We start from the raw sequence: 17,831 nt of genomic DNA on the forward strand, positions 1-17,831 counted from the left end.
TTAACTTATTAAAAGCTTAGCATCTATGCTACATCCTCATCCTCAAAGAAAACTGCAAGTCCTTTGAAGTATAATCCTGGATTTGGGTGGAACTGAAGAACTTGCCTTACCTTGCTATAATACCAGATTTAGATCTCAATAACAGTTGAAAATTTTCATAAATCTGTGAATACATTCAATTATTCAAATATAAACCCTGGAATCTGTGTTGGAGATTTCACCTTGTTCTCACGTTTCTTCTCAGCCTCTAATAACTCAAAAATTACTTAGTGAATCGGTGTTGTTCACACACCAGGAATGGGAAATTGGGTTGTAAGTGCTTCGACTCTACTGCAGAGACTCGACACCTTATCTGTCAACACAAAATCGGAAGACACCGCAAACTTTAAGAATTCTTGAAGCTTTGATGACCCGGAAACTAATCCTTTAGCATCAATAGTTATTTGCACACCCTCGTGTATGAAATCCGCAATAGCTATGAATTCCTTTTCTTTAAATCCCCGAGTGGTCATAGCGGGTGATCCGATGCGAATGCCACCTGGAACAAGTGCGCTCTTATCCCCTACAAGGCAAAATTTTGAGATGTGTCAACACTGGTCATATATATATATATTGTGCGCGTGTATGTAAATGCAAATAAAGCAGAACATACCAGGCACTGAATTTTTGTTCAAGGTGATAGAGGCCATATCAAGTATTTTCTCGACCCGAGCCCCATCAATACCCTATTGAAAGAGAAGTTAATACAAGTGGAGAGGCATAGGAAGCTTAGGCTGTCTTAAAAGAAACAAAAATGATTCCTGAAGCTATTCAAGTTTTCAAGAATCAGAGAAGATATAGTTACTTACCAATGGCCTCAGATCCACAAGCACAAGATGATTGTCGGTGCCACCAGAAACCAACGTATAGCCAAGTTCAACCAATCGGTTTGCAAGGGCTCTACAATTAGACACTACCTGCAGGATGAAGTACCCACATTAGTCTTGACAAACGGGACATAAGTTTGACCGAATTTTTTGTATCTTTGACAGACAGTACCTGATTCTGGTAAGCCTTGAACTCGGGCGACTGTGCATGCTTCAAGCAAACTGCTAGTCCGCCAATTGTGTGGTTATGAGGGCCACCCTGCATAGACAACATTAGGCTTCTCATGACATAGCCAGTTCATAACTTGAAAACCTTAGCTTGATGTTTGAAAGCCAGCAGGAGGTTGGAATAGGGAATTCAGATAGTAAAAGGAGCAAATGAGGCAAACTAACCTGTAAACCTGGAAAAACAGCATTATTGATGGCAGATTCTAAATCAACTCCAAGAACAGGATCCTTTTTGAAGAAGATCATACCACCTCTTGGACCTCTCAAAGACTAAACGAGTGAGAAAATTAATTAGGTTGTTCACATGAAGATCAAGCACGCTTAATATACATTTAAACAAGCAGAACAAGTAGCATGTCAAGTGAATTTAACATGCATAGAGTTCCACACAACAATTGAATATATTAATCCCGAACCTTGTGTGTAGTTGTCGTCACAATATCACAATATTCAAAGGGGTTAGCAACTACAGAAGCAGCAACTAGTCCACTTATATGAGCCATATCCATCATGAGGAATGCACCGACAGCATCTGCGATCTTCCAACAGGTATCAATCCGATAAGTTATATGCTAAAAGAAGGAATATATGCAACACATATATAGAAAAAGCTTTCATTAAATGATAGCTAAACTAGGGTAGGCATTATAGCACACCCAGCAACAAACAACTTACTTTCCTCATGCGAGGATAATCGAAATCACGAGGATATGCACTGGCACCAGCAATTATGAGCTTTGGTCGAAAGAGGGTAGCTGTTTTCTCAAGCATGTCATAATCAACAAGGCCTGTTCCATATTTCTATCAGATTGAATCAACCACCAAGCAAACATACCAACCACTAAAACTCAGTAAGTCAAACAACGAGGAATAACCTGTGGATTCATCAAGTCGATAAGGCATTGACTCGAAATAGATTGATGTACCAGATACTCGTCTTTTAGGAGTCATAAATCCATGTGACAAATGTCCTCCATGAGGTAAGTCCAGACCCTATACCAGTTATATTAAGAAATCATTGATTTGAGTACCATCTAGCAGAAAAACACTAATTTACGGTAGCTAAAACAGGCAGAAGAATATTACCATTATTCGATCATGTGGATTAAGAATAGCTGTATAAACCTCAAAGTTTGCCGGAGAACCAGACAACGGTTGAACATTAATGCCCCACTTCTTTTTATCCAAATGAAATGCTGCCAAAGCCCTCTTCTGGCAAAGTATTTCAAGTTCATCAATGTACTCATTGCCACCATAGTACCTGCAATAAACAAAAAGATCATTGGCTGCAATCAATTAAATCAAAACCAAAAACAGAATTAAATCTCTTTTCACTTTGCTCAATTATATATAGCATATACCTTTTACCAGGTAGTCCTTCGGAATACTTGTTTGTGAGGCATGACCCGACTGCCTCCATCACAGCACGGGATGTAAAATTCTCAGAGGCTATAAGCTCAAGGCTTTTAAACTGCCTCTCCTTCTCCTTTTTAATAATAGAACTTACCTCAGGATCAGCTTCACTGAGGCCATGGTCCACTAAGCTGTTTTCGAGAACAGAGGCAGAGACTGAAGAGCTAGGCCTCCCTGTAGCTAAGCTGCCTTCAACTTGAGCTCTACAGGGCTTCACTGAGTTAAGCTTAACTTGGTGTGGGTATCCAACAAAACGAGACCCTTTTAAAGGAAAAGCTGGTTTATTAACTCTCATAGGCTGCTGCAAAGAACCCATCATTGCAGTTCCACCACAAGCTTGCATTCTGGCTTTCCACTAGTATTCCCCACAAATGTCCTGCGAATTTACAAGGGAACATAACATAGAATTAAAATGAAATATTCATTTCAACATCTTTTTTTGTTCTTTTCTTAAAGCAAAAAAAAAAAAAGAACAGCCTAAAAGTAATCCCGTATGAAAAGGAAAAAAAATGGATTTTTTCTTTGAAAGTGAAGTTCTAGCAGGAGGCTAATGAAAAGCTGACACTTAAAGAAAATTCTTAACTTCACCCTAAAACATGTATTAACTAAAGACAAACAGAAAATCTTAAGTTAAAACACACACACACACGCACAAAAGAGCAAATTTTTCAGTCTCTAGAATCGGATAGGATAGTACAAATACCGCACCAATAAAATATAAAACGATGAATATAAGGCTAAGAAAAAGACCTGGCAGAAACCAGGAAGTAGAATTCAATATGAAAAATAAACAATTAAACGAAAATAAAAAAAGGGAATAATTCAAAAGAATAAATGGCGAGGAGAGCCTACTTCTGTGAAGAGCTCTGTTCTTTCCTCTTGGATTCTAGCGTTTTAGTTTTGGAGTGCAATGGGTTCAAGCGAAGTAAAGGGCTAATAGTTTAAACCCTACAACATTATTGACATAATAGAGTCGTAAAGCCAAGCGGATGGACTGGAGATATTTGTTAATTTCCCTGCCTCACGAGCTCAACTCGTAAAATGCAAGCAGAATCTTTCTTTGTTAAGAGGAGAAATAAATTCGCGGGTTGGTGTATTGTGTCTGTTCCTGGAATGCGCTCTGATGTTGCCACTTGGCATATCAAGTCCTGATCATGTGATCAGAATGGTCGAACAAATAGAAGGAAAAAAAAACAGTGACACGCATTGAATTTAGGCAAGGAAGCATATCATTTTGGCAGAAAAAGAAAGAAGGAATAAAATGAGGGGCAAATATACGCGATTGTAATTACTCTCCAAAAAGCAGTGTGAGCCGCTTGTTTATCTCTTTCTCAAGCGGGTTGGTCTACTGTGCTGTCCTTTCTAGCGGCCTCCGCATGAGGGTGTCATTAGGTCTTTTTTTTCGAATGACTCGCTTTCTCAAATTGAATCGGTTTGTTTTTTCGAGTCATCGGTGGCTTGTTTGTCTCCGATCGTTGGGGAATTTTTTCTTATATCCACTATTTAACGGGCTAAAATTCATGAAGTTACACAAGTTTAGCTAGTAATATTCTGACCATCCCCAGCTCACGAGGTTTTGATTTGGTGGCTAAAACTATACAACGTGGCTTGTTTTTGTGATGTTAGTGATTTCATTGGGTTTTTTCCCTTGTAAAACTTTGGGATCAGTGTTTATTAAGTTGAAAACAGAACCAATATGAGAAATAACTTTTAAAACATTTGAAAAAAAAAAAAACTAAATGTTATGTACCAAAAGCATGATCGATCAGACATAAAAATTCAAGATTTAAGAGAAATGTAGGGTGTAGGCTCACCCAAATTCCTAGGCCGAAAACAACCCCAATTCATAGCCATTTGGACTGAGGAAAAACTTACTTGTGATGAGAAGGATTAGGCGTAAGTTCATAACAATCCTTGCAACAATATTTTTATTCAATTGTCAATTAAATCCAGTAAATATAAATGATTTGAAGCATTAAAATTTCAAAAGCAAAACAGACGGGAGAAATCAGTACTATCAGTGAATTTGAGATGTCTAAGAACGTACGTTATTTGGCTTCCCCTTTAAAACTAATGTAGTGAATATAGTTCATCACCAAAACTCTTACGAAAATGCAGAATATCACTTGTTAAAATTTTTTTTGAACATATCATTTGCTAAGCTTTGAAATTTTGAATACCTAAACATAAAATGTTAGCATGGCATCGAAAACTGGAAAACAGACAAAATCAAACAGCCCATTACTATTTTCGTAAAGTCTTTTACTAGCACCTATTTAATATTAACGTTGTCGTATCAAACAAATCTTTGTTTAATAGCTCAAGTTTTAGGTAAGTACCTGCTTTATCCGTGGTATTGTAATTTGTAACAAATTTTCAACCAAATGCACTCCTCCAAATAAAACGTACGTGATTTAGACAAACTTTGTTGAATTTAACCGTATATTCCATGGCGATGCTTTGAGCATCAGAGAAGTCGATGCCATCTCCATATATAACCCTAATCAAGACAAATTAAATCTTCAAAATTTCCCCAAAAGGAGAACAAAGACCTAGGTCGATGTGCTTCGTCAAGAGACCAATTAGAAGAACAATCACGATCTTCGCTGCTGTGGTCATGCGTACGCGCCATTTTCGCCGCCAAACGAGCAAAGTAGCCAAAAACAAAGGGAAAAGAAAACCAAAACGTAGCGTTTTATCGGACTTTCTTAAGCATAACGCAAGATCAAAACGCATCGTTTTACTCGTCCGTTTGGCACCTTCCTCCCCCCCCCTCTCTCTCTCTCTCTACCTTTTGTTTGGTTGCGAATGTCTTCCTCTTCTCTCCCGAAGGAAGGAAATCGGGGACAAATGAATATGGAAGGAATCGAAGGCGACGCCACGGTGGGAGGAGCAGGGCGTTACATATTGAATCCGACGCGAATAAACAGCGAGGACATAATATTTTGCGTTGATGTGGACGCAGAGTCGCTTGTTGAAATGAAAACAGCGGGAGTCACCAGATTGGATTCCATAAAGCAAGCTATCCTTCTCTTTGTCAATTCCAAGCTCTCTATCAACCCCGACCACCGCTTCGCTTTCGCCACTCTCTCCAAAACCGCCTCTTGGGTACTTTTCGCTTTTCTTTTCTTTTTCTTTTAGATTTGATTATAATCTAGGCTTTCATTGATTTGAAAATTAGGGTTTTGAATCTTTTTAATTTAGGCATTTAATTTAATGTCCATTTTTTTTTTTGTTTTTTATAGCTTAGAAAAGAGTTTAGTAGTGATGTTGAGTCTACCATTGCTGCTGTTCGAGCACTCTCGGCTACCACTGTCTCTACTGGGCAAGCAGACCTCACCAATTTATTCCGCTTAGCTGCTCATGAAGCCAAGAAATCTCGTGCCCAGAACCGCATTTTAAGAGTGGTCCGTATCTATTTCTTTTCTTCTTCTAATCAATTGTTATCATTGGTTAAGTAGGGGAAAAGATTCAAACTCAACAGCCCTTATGTAAGCGTGTACCTACCAATTAGTATGTCTTATACACAAGCTTGGACAATTTTGTTTATAAATGATTCTGTTCATAGGAATGGTTAAATCTCTTCCATTTGTAATAATGATTAAAGTAATTTGTGGTTTGCATATAAATGATTCTGTTTTCTTCCTGTTGCTCGGAAACCTTACAAGTGGTGTTATATTTTGTTGTCTTTTAGATTCTTATATACTGCAGATCATCAATACGACCCCATCATCAATGGCCTGTAAACCAGAAGCTCTTCACTCTGGATGTGATGTACCTCCATGACAAGCCTGGACCTGATAATTGTCCCCAGGCAGTTTACGATGCACTGGTTGATGCACTTGAACATGTTAGCGAGTACGAAGGATACATCCATGAGAGTGGACATGGGCTACCTCGTACCCTCTTCCGCTTCATGTCCATGTTGTTGTCTCACCCTCAACAACGTTGCCCTCAAGATGACTGTGATATTCCCAAGCCCCTTATGAAGAAGTCAGCTGAATCAGCAAATGGTGAAGATAATAATGTTCATGTATCCACCAGTCGGTGAGAACATCGAGGACCAGAAATTCATGTGGCTTCAATCATTGGGTAACGTTATCATCAGTATGGTTTCTGGATGTGTACTGAAATTAAGATGTATCTGCAAACATTCTGTACATATCAAACAAACCTTTTCCTTTGTGTTTGTCAAACTGTTTCTTTTATATGAGATGGAATCTTTTCATCATTAGCTTTAACTTTTAAATGTTCATGTTGTTGTGGGAAGGTGTTATGGAGTAGCATCCCTTTTAGCAATAATTTAATAATGAAATCTCTTTGATCGTTTTACTTAGGCAGGCATACCAGACAAGGCATCCCAAAAGTGTACCAGATACAGAAACCTTAGATCCAAGCCAACATTTTGTCACACCCTGCAGCGACATTAACCACATTCCACATGAGAGGTGCATATTTAAGCTTTTATATCCCATTGATTTGATCCATACAAAGTCCATGGATGGTGATGATGGTGTTTTCCATGATTCTACCATGCTTTATTAATACATCGGTTCTTGATTGTGTAATGGATTCGAACTTAGCCCTAAAACTATTCAATTTGAGTGTCTTATCTCCCAAAGTCAAGATTTCCAAGCATTTCCAATTGGATTAGAAATACATATCCATTAAAGGATTATACGCATGCATGTGTTATAGAAGTTATGGTCTCTGATAAGATGTGTGGGTTATCCAAACAACTAAAATCTGACATAAAGAAACAATCAAGCGTGCTTATAAAAAAGTGTATTGCAGTGTTAGGATTACGTTCGTCCTTGTCATCATTAACGCGTGTTTATCCTTTATAGGCTTCTTCTAGCCTGGAAAAAAAAATGGGCACGTTTGACAATCAGCTTATAGCACTAGAGATAAGACGGCCAACAAAGAACTCAAAGTACAAATCGTTTTGTTTTGGTTTCGAATATTAGTTTGGAGTCAATTGTTGATCTTAAAGAATAAGAATGATATAGATTCAGTGCTCCATTATCAAGTATTGAAAAACATTATCTTAATGAATAATTGTTAAAATTGTAGTCAATGGTTCCGAGGCTGGCAAGTCGGCATTTGTGTTACGGGGGTTAAAACAGGATTTTACTAAGCTGATTTGAGCTAAATCGACTCAATTTTGATTATATGTTATTTTTAAAAATTAATATCAAAATAAAATGAATTTAATTTGATTATTAATATTATTAAATCAAGTATGAGACAGTATATATTTTTTCCAGTACTTTATTTTAAAGTTACGAACTTAAATCTCAAGTATAGTCGTTTTAATGAATAGCGAAAAGGTTGAAAATAAAACTTAACACCAGAAATTTTGATTTGACTAAACGATAAATATACACTTTCTCATGAAATTCAGATCAACCTTTCTCGCTACCACATAATAGTAATAGTAATAATAATAATCAAGCAGTAAGAATATTTGTTGTGTCTATTGACCAAATTATATATAATACTATTTTTATTGGGTTTTTACATAAATAGGTTGAAAAATTTTTTCTTGAAATAGGGTGTCAGAAAAAGTATTTACCAAAATGGGTTACTTTTTTCATTGGAGCCTATTAGATAGGCGCCAATGAATAAAAAAATAATAATTTTTTTTGAATAAAATATTTTTTTATATTTTTTTAATAATTTTTTAAAAAAAATACGGGTCAAAATACGGTCAACGGTCGGGTCGGGTCGGTGGCGCCTATCGTAGGCGCCAATGAAGGTGCCTCATAGAGGCGCCAATGAAGGTGCCTTATAGAGAGGCGCCATTACTAGACCTGTCCATCGGCCGGGCCGGGCCCAAAAAAATTTCGGCCCGACTCCTAGGCTCGGCTCGAAATATGGGCCTAAAATTTTGTCCAATAAACACCAAAAAAATTTTAAAAATAAAAAAAAAGTATTTTAAAAATAAAAAATAAAAATATATTTATTGTATTCGGGCCGAACCCTCCTATATTTCGGGCGGGCCATCGGACCGGGCCGCCCAGCCCATGGACAGGTCTAGGTGCCAATGAAGGCCTCATAAATTTAGGATTATGTTATAAATTTTTGTGTTTGTAATTATTTAAAATTTAATTTATTAGTAATAAATTACTAAATTACTAATAAGTTACTAATAAATTTATAACATAATCTTAAATTACTAACAAATTAATTATAAAATAATTACAATATTCATACAAAAAATTACAATATTACAATATATACCGACATTCAATATTCATACAAAATTATAATATTACAATATTCATACAAAATTACAAAATTACAAAATTCATATAAAATTGCAATATTTTTGTTATTAATTATTAATTATAAATTATCTATATTTAGTATGAATATTGTAATTTTTGTATGAATATTGTAATATTATAATTTTGTATGAATATTGCAATTTTTTGTATGAATATTGTAATATTATAATTTTGTATGAATATTGTAATGTCGGTATATATTGTAATATTGTAATTTTTGTATGAATATTGTAATTATTTTATAATTAATTTGTTAGTAAATTAGGATTATGTTATAAATTTATTAGTAACTTATTAGTAATTTAGTAATTTATTACTAATAAATTAAATTTTAAATAATTACAAACACAAAATTTATAACATAATCCTAAATTTATGAGGCCTTCATTGGCACCTAGACTGTCCATGGCCGGGCCGCCCAAAAAATTTCGCCCGACTCTAGGCCGGGCTTGGCCCAAAATATGGGCCTGAAATTTTGTCCAGACCCGGCCCGGGTAAAAATCATAGGCCCAAGCCCGGCCTGGCCCGGCCCATTGGCGCCTCTCAGAATGGCACCACCATTGGCGCCTCCCAGGTAGGCACCACCATTGGCGCCTCCCAGATAGGCGCCAATACTATGTATTATACGGGTTCTATACTAACCCGAAAAAGTATAAAATTATATTTTATTTAAAAAAAAAATTATTATTATTTTATTCATTGGCGCCTATCTAATAGGCTCCAATGAAAAAAGTAACCCATTTTGGTAAATACTTTTTCTGACACCCTATTTCAGTAAATTTTTTTTTTCAACCTATTTATGTAAAAAACCACTATTTATTCCTCTAATATGACTTTCTTAAATTTTTTAACTTAAATTCTTAATACTTTAATATATAAAGTCATTTTAGCTGAATTTTTAATGTTGGGGCTTAGATTCTTGACACCTGCACTTTTTTTATTCTTCGTTTTTTGTGGGGTTTCGAGACGTGTGGTGAGGGAAGAGAGAAGAAAATATAATGTAGGAAAGAGAAAAAAAAAAGAAAAAAGGAAAGATACGAAAGGGCAAAATTAAAGAATTTTGTATTTTTAAAATATTATTATAAGTTTAAATGAACTTTTAGGTGTTAATGTTTTCATATATTCGTTCATTTTATTTTTATCTTGTATATTAATTTTATATAATAATTTATTTAATGTTGTATTAATTTGGACAGATTAATTTATATTATTTAAAAGGGTGATAATAATTATATATCATATCGATGGTGAAAGTCTTAAGTCGTTATTCGGATTTTAATTTTATTATGCACAATTGTAATGTAAGAATCTTCACAGTTTATTCCAACATATACATATCACAGTTTATTTCAACATATACATAGAGAACCTTGGCCCTAAAATGAAAAAAATCAATTTAATTCTCTTATAAATAGAAAATTTGTAAATATATATAATGAATTTGTACTTTGACCTCCTAAAATAAAAATTTTCAACTCGTCTTCTTATAAATAAAATTTATAAATTAATATATAATAAAATTACACTTTAGCCCTTAAAAATGAAAATATTTTTGTTTAATCCTTTCAAAAATGATGAAATTATAAATTAATATAAAATAATTTTATATTTGATCTATGAAAATTTATAATTAAATTCCAATGTAACAATCCAAATTTCAAAGTGTTGTCGGAAATAATGATTCAAGACAACCAAATTCTTTAGTATTTACAAGACAAACGTGGTTTTAAAATGATTTTTGAATTAGTAATTTATGTTTTATAATAAACTATTAGGTTTGATTGGCAAAAACCTAGGTTAAGTGGTTTTAGAAAATGAGGTATTGAGACCTCGTTTCTATAAATCGAGCCATAAATATTTTTATAAATATTTACGGAGAGCCATTAAGGTAGTAGTAAAGTTTCGTTAGAAAATTTTAACGTTTTGGTAGTTAATTAATTAAAAATGACTAAATTGAAAAAGGTGCAAAACTTGCTAATTAAAAGAAATAGAGATTAAATGACTTAAATGGTAAATAAAGAGGACTTAAAGAGTAAATAGAAACAAATGGGATAGTTGAGGCGGCATAAGCAAAGAAAAATAATAAAATCATGTGATTTAAGGGCAAAATTGAAAATAAAATAAAATAAAAATAGCCAAAATGGGATTTAAGAGTTTCTAGACAATTTCTTCTCCAATTTTCTGTCAAAAAACACCATTGAAGAGCTCTTAAAGCTGGTTTTAATATTTTAGCTTCATGGGAGTTTAATTCTTGCATTTCTCTTATAATTTTTGTGTTTTTAAGACTTTTACAATTAGGTCCAACTAATTGTTACCTTAGTTTTTATTTTATTGAGAATTTTGAAAATTACCATTGACAAATACTGGTTGTTTTGATTAAATAACATGGATTTAGAGCTTTAATTTTGTTGTATGATGATTTTAAAAAGTGATTTTGTTAGATGTTGATTTTAAGACAAAAGTGTGAAAAGGTTGAATATTAGGGTTTGATATTAAATTTTTGTTTATCAAGGGCTGTATGATAGCCTAGAATATTTAGATAAAATATCAATTAATAAAAATTATTTCATTTGATAGACTAATTAGTTAAGGGACCTGAATTGCAAAATTTGTAAAAGTTAGGGCAATTGTGTAAATTTGAAAATTTGAGGGTATTAATTGTGAAGTAAATTGGAACTGAAATATATTCTAATGAATTAGTAATTTTATATTTAGATCAAAAGCCCGTAGATACTCGTGAAAAAGGAAAATTAGCAGAATAGTCCCTAAACTTCTGCAAATCTTACAATTTAACCTAGGTAAGTTTGTACGGTTAAAATTTAATATATATATTGAATTGATAAATGGTATTATGTATTTATTCATATCTATTTGTTGAAAGTGAAATATTTTTAAAGTTATGAATTTAAATTGAATGTTCGAAACGAATGAAGCGCGAGATTTGAGTACATTCAGCATTCGTCGAATTGACGACATTGGAGGAAAATGTGGAAAATTACCCAAGTAAATCAAGGTTCAACATTTGTTGCTAAATTTCGTTTTTACTTTCCGTTTAGCTCTCACGAGCTTCTGTTTAACCCTTATGGGTTTTCATTCAACTCTTTTAAGCTTTTGTTTAACCCTTATGGGTTTTCGTTCAGCTCTTACGAGCTTCCATAAGGGTTTCTGTTTAGCTCTCATGAGCTTTTGTCAGCCTGCGGGCTTTAGAAAATGATGTACTCTTATCCGTAAGCCGTTCTCCGATTTGGTAAGATTTGGCAAATGACTTATGTAATTGAAATTGGAAGAATTGTTGTTTATTGTTGGTTTTGATCTGAAATAAGTGTATTCATCATTTGAAGTTGTGATTGGCAGGAAGTTTACATTGAATGATTTATTTAATTAATTTGTTTTAGTTGGTTCGGTAAGATTTACGTTTAACCCATCAAACTTACTAAGCTTTATTAAGCTTACTTGTGTTGTTTAATGTCTTTGTAGGTTATCGTGAGGTCGGGAGATCAGATCAGCACATCAAGTCACACTATCCAGCTTATTCCGGTAGTTTTTGAAACGTACACTATGGTTTATATGGCATGTATAGGGTTTGTGTGGATTTAATCAAAGTTTGTCTTGTGTAAATGTTAGTAATTGTAATTTTGCATATATATATGTTAGGTTGGATATGACATATATTGATGATGTTGGTGTGAATGATATATGTGTTTGTGTATATTTCAATTATGGTGAACTTAGGTAGAGTTATTGGATGAATTAAATGTTGGATCGCCGGCACTCCTATGGCGCAGCGGAAAAATTTAATAATCGGCGACCCTAACCACGGATCCATGTGTGAGGAATGAATCGGGGTGAAAAGGGTTACGAAATTACCTAATGCTTGTTCTGAGTAGACAACAACTTCTCAACAATGTTTAGTCTGATCTACAGTCGAACCAAGCCGCAATCTATCGAGATTCCGACCTCTACGTAATCCACCCAGTTGACTACGAACGGAAGAAATCCCCAAAACGGTTTTGAAAGTAATTTTTCTTTGACGGCTGTTAGACCAAAAAAAAAAGAAAAACGGGATTCTTATATCCTATTATTTTAGGGTTTTTAGGAATTAAATAAATATAATAATATTTTAAACCGAAAATTATAATTGCATTAATTATAATATAATTTCGGTAAACCATATATTTATTTGAATTCATATGCTAACCAATTTCATGTCCTCATTATGCGTACAACAAACTTATACATAATGTGTTGGAAATTTGATTACCGAATTAAAGTAATTCTATAATTAATTTAATTCAAGTGAAACCCAAAAATAATACCAACTATGGTTTATTCCGTTCATTTCAACTATAGGGTGTGACCCTGTAGGTTCTTGTAACGTTAGCAGTAATACTAGAACGATTCTAATGTTACAAACAATGAGTGGCATCTAGCAATGCATCATTGCTACCTAAGTCACAAGAGATCATGATTCGACATAACCTTTTTTTTTATGATTAACCTTTTATGCAATAATCCTTAAGTCCTTTATCTCTGGATTGGACACAAGTCATGGAATAGTCACACTTGTATAGTCCATTCCATGTTCCTTGATACCTTAAGCAGACTACAATATACAAATAAGTATGACATCTCATATCAACTTATTTGAGCATGGCCATGCATTTCTAGTCTCACTTAATCAAGTGGCCCAAGATATTACTCCCATTATGTAGGAGGGACTTATTCTATATCGACCAACCATATCCCTCTACATCGATTGTGGTATATCCAACATCAGCCTTTATAGAACAACCAGTTACGGTGTACGTTTGACTATATCAAAATATACTACTCACGATGTTGGGATTATGATGATCTCAAGTTTGAGGATCATATACATATTAATCACTATAAGTAATGTCGTGACAATTACATAATAATCCAGGAAACATACTCATAATGGGTCAATCCAATATGTTGTTCTCTAACACACATATTCATGCATCGATTCTGACATTCCATATCAATGATAACTCTTTATCATCAATCAACTACATGTTAGCCTTAATGCATTATCGTTTTCCTATCTAACAATAATACTTGACTAAGGATCTTTTAAGAATAATCATATTATTCTTAGGACATTATTATAAAACAGTTTATTTATACACACGTAAAAGAAACTGAAATAATAATGGTAACGCCTTATATTAATAAACATGATAAATCAAGTATGTTATTACAACCATCTCATGATTGATCTTTGGGCATACTCTAACATTAAATAGGTAAGTTTGAGTAATTGGGTATATATAGTGATATACTATATTTAAAACATGATTTTGGATTGTTATGATTGTCTTGTTATGGTTCATTGATGTGTTTAAATGTTGTGTATAGGTTGATACTAAAATGGGTGAGAAATGTGGCCTTAAAATGACCTATTTTCATCACACAGGCAGAGACACGGGCGTGTGTCTCAGCCGTGTGTGACACGCGGCCTAGCACTTGGGCATGTGGTTTGGCCGTGTGTTCCCTGCATCTTTAAAATTGAGAAATAGAATGCCCAGGTAGTTTCACACTGTAATACCCCAAAAATTTTTATATTAAGATATTATCTTTGATATAATAAAATAAGGAAATAAAGCGACAAAAAGGGAAAATTTTGGAGTTATGTCAACATTCAGAAGTAAATTATGACATATTAGTTCAAGAAAGGATTAAATCGCAAAAGTGAGAAAAGTTTTGTTGCCCAAGAGTAAATACTCAAACTTTGAGGGGTTAAAGTGTAAATATGAAAAAATTGAAGGACTAGGACCAAATTGAAAAAGATGAAAAATTTTGAGGGATTAAATCAAAATTTTACCAAATTAAGTGATAACTCAATGATGGAATTTTAAAAGATCCTAAAGGGCAAAATGGTCAATTAGAAGAGAGAGAAATATAGAAGATAATGAAGATGTTGGAGATATTTTAGATTAAATAAATAAATAAATATTAGTTATTAATATTTTAATTTGATTTTAAATAATATTTTATTATTTTATTATTCTTTTATTTAGTATATATATATGGAAGGAAAGATGAAGAATTATCATCTTCTCCCATGCATTCCAACGTATGAACAGAAAAGAAAGAAAGAAACTTTCTTTTCTTTACAATTTGGTCATTTCACAAAAAAATTACTATTTTCATCTAGAAATTAAAAGAATTTTCATATCCATCAAGAGAGAAAGATAACAAGGAGACTATGGGGAGCTAGAATATCAAGTTAGATTCAAGAAATAGAAGCTGGAGGAGAGAGAAAATCAAGTTAAAGATTGAAATCAATAGAGCAAGGTAAGAACATCAAGATTTTAATATATTTTTAAGTTTGATATTATTGAAAAGTATGGAAATGATGTTAATGTAAAGTTTTCGTATATATGGTCCTATGTTCTTGATATGTTAGTGAAGAGAAAATAAGAGAAAGTGGTGAGAAATAGTGTAGAGAAAGAAAATAAGAGTGTTATAAACATGGTAATAAACATCTTGCACTAAAACAGTTTTGGACAACAACAGTAGGTTAACTTTGAAAAATCACCGTAAATTATGGGAATCAAATTAGAGGATTAAAAAAAATATGAAATTAAAGCTTATTCAGTCTAGTTTCTCATAGAAGAAACGGTGTAAGTAATGGAATTGTAAATCATGAGATATAATAAATTTTGTGAGACAATGTCAGAATGAATTTGCGTTCCCCTGTTTTGACTTTGGAGAATAATAAAAAATTGAATAAAAATAATTAGAGACTTAAATTTATATGTTTAAAATCCTGAATGAGTCTATTTTTAATAGAAACAAACGGGAACATCATCCATGTAACACCCCTAACCCGTAAACATCGCCGGATTTGGGTTACGAGGTATTAACGAACCAAAACTTAAATTCAAATACTCATAGTTATATGCATGTTCAACCTACTGAAACAAACTAATCTAAAATAAATATAATTAATAAAAAATGTAATATCAATTTATTTCGAGTCATTTCATATCATGTATCAAACATATATGTAACCATATAATTAATAATTAAAAGTTTATCCAGAATATTTCAAGCACCACTATCGGTCATATCACATTTCGCCTATTCGACTAATAAATTTATTATAAACACAACAAAGACCAATTATGTATATAAAATTCCCATTTAAAATTTACTCATTTTACATGTAATCATTATGTTTTAATATATGTACCTATACCAACCTTATAATTACCAACATTTATAATCATTGGGCGAACATTCCATAAGCATTTATATGATTTCATAGTATATCCATATTAATATTCAATTACACAAAACTGTTAATCAAGCTGTATATAACTTCTTGTTCATCAAACAAATAAAGTTACTATTCATATGGTCAATTTTTTTCAACTTTAGCGAATATAAATTTATTTTATTTTACTAATGTCACATTTAACAATATTCAACATTTTCATACCAAACACACCAACACCAAATCCTATATATATATACATATATATATATATATATATATAGTATTATTTATTCCCCATTTGATCAAAGATCATTTGTAAGGCCAATTCTATAAACAAGATTCATTATGCAAATAACCAATTTCAACTATCCTATAATCACAGTAACTCAATATACAACTTTCACATAGTAAATGTTAATCCAAATTTCAATCTCAATTACCAAATATAAAAACATTAAATTAGCATCTCAACCATTTACGAAACTTAGCCATATCATCAACCATAATATTTAATCAAAACATGAAACCATTCATAACAAAATAAACAAGCCATTTTCGTATAGCTTATTATATATATACACACTTTATTCAATATATATATATATATTCAAAAGATAGTATAGCCTATACATGCCATAGATTTTATATTTAACTTTTATAAATACCGATGAACAGACGATAGTGTGATTGACTTTGCTGACGATTCCAGAGTCCGTAACTAGCTTTCAAAATCTATAAACTGAAGAAAACACACATACACCATAAGCTATCATAGCTTAGTAAGTCATAATCAAATAGACAATTCAATAATGTTAATAATTCAATAACAAAACCGAAAAATGCAATCATATTCATATATATATAAATGCATATAATTCACAATTATAATATCACCTAAATTTACCATTTGGCAGAATATAGGCCTTCATGTACTAGTATACTTTCATTTACCTCATATACCATTTTTTTTATTCACAATCGAAGAAACCAACTTACCTTGTTATCATGCATTATTCAACCATTTCCTACTTGATCTATCATGTACTAAATAATTGTTCTAGACCATAATAAAGTTGCACAATTTGTGCTCTTATTCATCTAACCAAATTGCTCCCGGTATCGCACACTTAGTGCCCGTTATTCAATATCTCCATTTTAATTTCGCACACTTAGTGCCCTTTTATTCAACCTCATCATTTTAGTTCCGCACACTTAGTGCCGTTTATATAACTATAGGTATCCCATACTCGCACACTTAGTGCTAATTATTAATAAATCACATTCACATCTATTTCTACTTTCCGACAATAATACATTCAACTATAAATACATATTTTTGCATACTTTCATTTCAGCATAGATAATTAGTATTTATTCAGGAATTATGACAACTATTTGATTATAAACTTACCTCGGATAGCGATAAACCGGAACGAATCGATTAATCGACGACTTTATTTTTCCCCCGATCCAAGTCTGATTTCTTTAATTCTTGATCTAAACACATTCAAATTTAACTCATTCAAACATAATTTCATTTAATTTCATTCAAAAACACATAAATGGCTGATTTACCATTTTGCCCTAAATATTTAACATTTTTACAATTCAGTCCAAATTGCACAAAACACAAAATATTTCAAATTAATCACAATGTAGTTTGGCCGAATATTCCCTAGCCCTATATAGATCCTTGCATGTCATTTATTTCACATTTTAGTCCCTCAATTTAATATTTCTTACAATTTGACTCAAAATAATCAAATTCATCAAAAATTCAAAAACAAA

General features: G+C 32.6%; 2 protein-coding genes across 2 annotated transcripts; one reads left to right on the forward strand and one right to left on the reverse strand.

Moving 5' to 3' along the window:
- Window positions 1-87: 87 nt before the first annotated feature.
- LOC105769422 (serine hydroxymethyltransferase 3, chloroplastic) lies at window positions 88-3,567 on the reverse strand. The gene is made up of 11 exons (XM_012590044.2): window positions 3,360-3,567; window positions 2,456-2,883; window positions 2,181-2,355; window positions 1,970-2,087; window positions 1,770-1,882; window positions 1,511-1,633; window positions 1,260-1,364; window positions 1,039-1,125; window positions 849-956; window positions 653-725; window positions 88-562 (listed from the first exon to the last, which is right to left on the reverse strand). The coding sequence occupies exons 2-11, from the start codon at window positions 2,848-2,850 to the stop codon at window positions 285-287; spliced, it is 1,575 nt and encodes a 524-aa protein (XP_012445498.1). The 5' UTR covers window positions 2,851-2,883; window positions 3,360-3,567; the 3' UTR covers window positions 88-284.
- A 1,697-nt stretch (window positions 3,568-5,264) lies between these two features.
- Window positions 5,265-6,748, forward strand: LOC105769423 (uncharacterized). The gene is made up of 3 exons (XM_012590046.2): window positions 5,265-5,615; window positions 5,753-5,914; window positions 6,202-6,748. The coding sequence occupies exons 1-3, from the start codon at window positions 5,316-5,318 to the stop codon at window positions 6,556-6,558; spliced, it is 819 nt and encodes a 272-aa protein (XP_012445500.1). The 5' UTR covers window positions 5,265-5,315; the 3' UTR covers window positions 6,559-6,748.
- The last annotated feature ends 11,083 nt before the right edge of the window (window positions 6,749-17,831 follow it).

The sequence above is a fragment of the Gossypium raimondii genome, chromosome 5 (assembly GCF_025698545.1).
Source record: "Gossypium raimondii isolate GPD5lz chromosome 5, ASM2569854v1, whole genome shotgun sequence".
Classification (NCBI taxonomy): Eukaryota; Viridiplantae; Streptophyta; class Magnoliopsida; order Malvales; family Malvaceae; genus Gossypium; species Gossypium raimondii.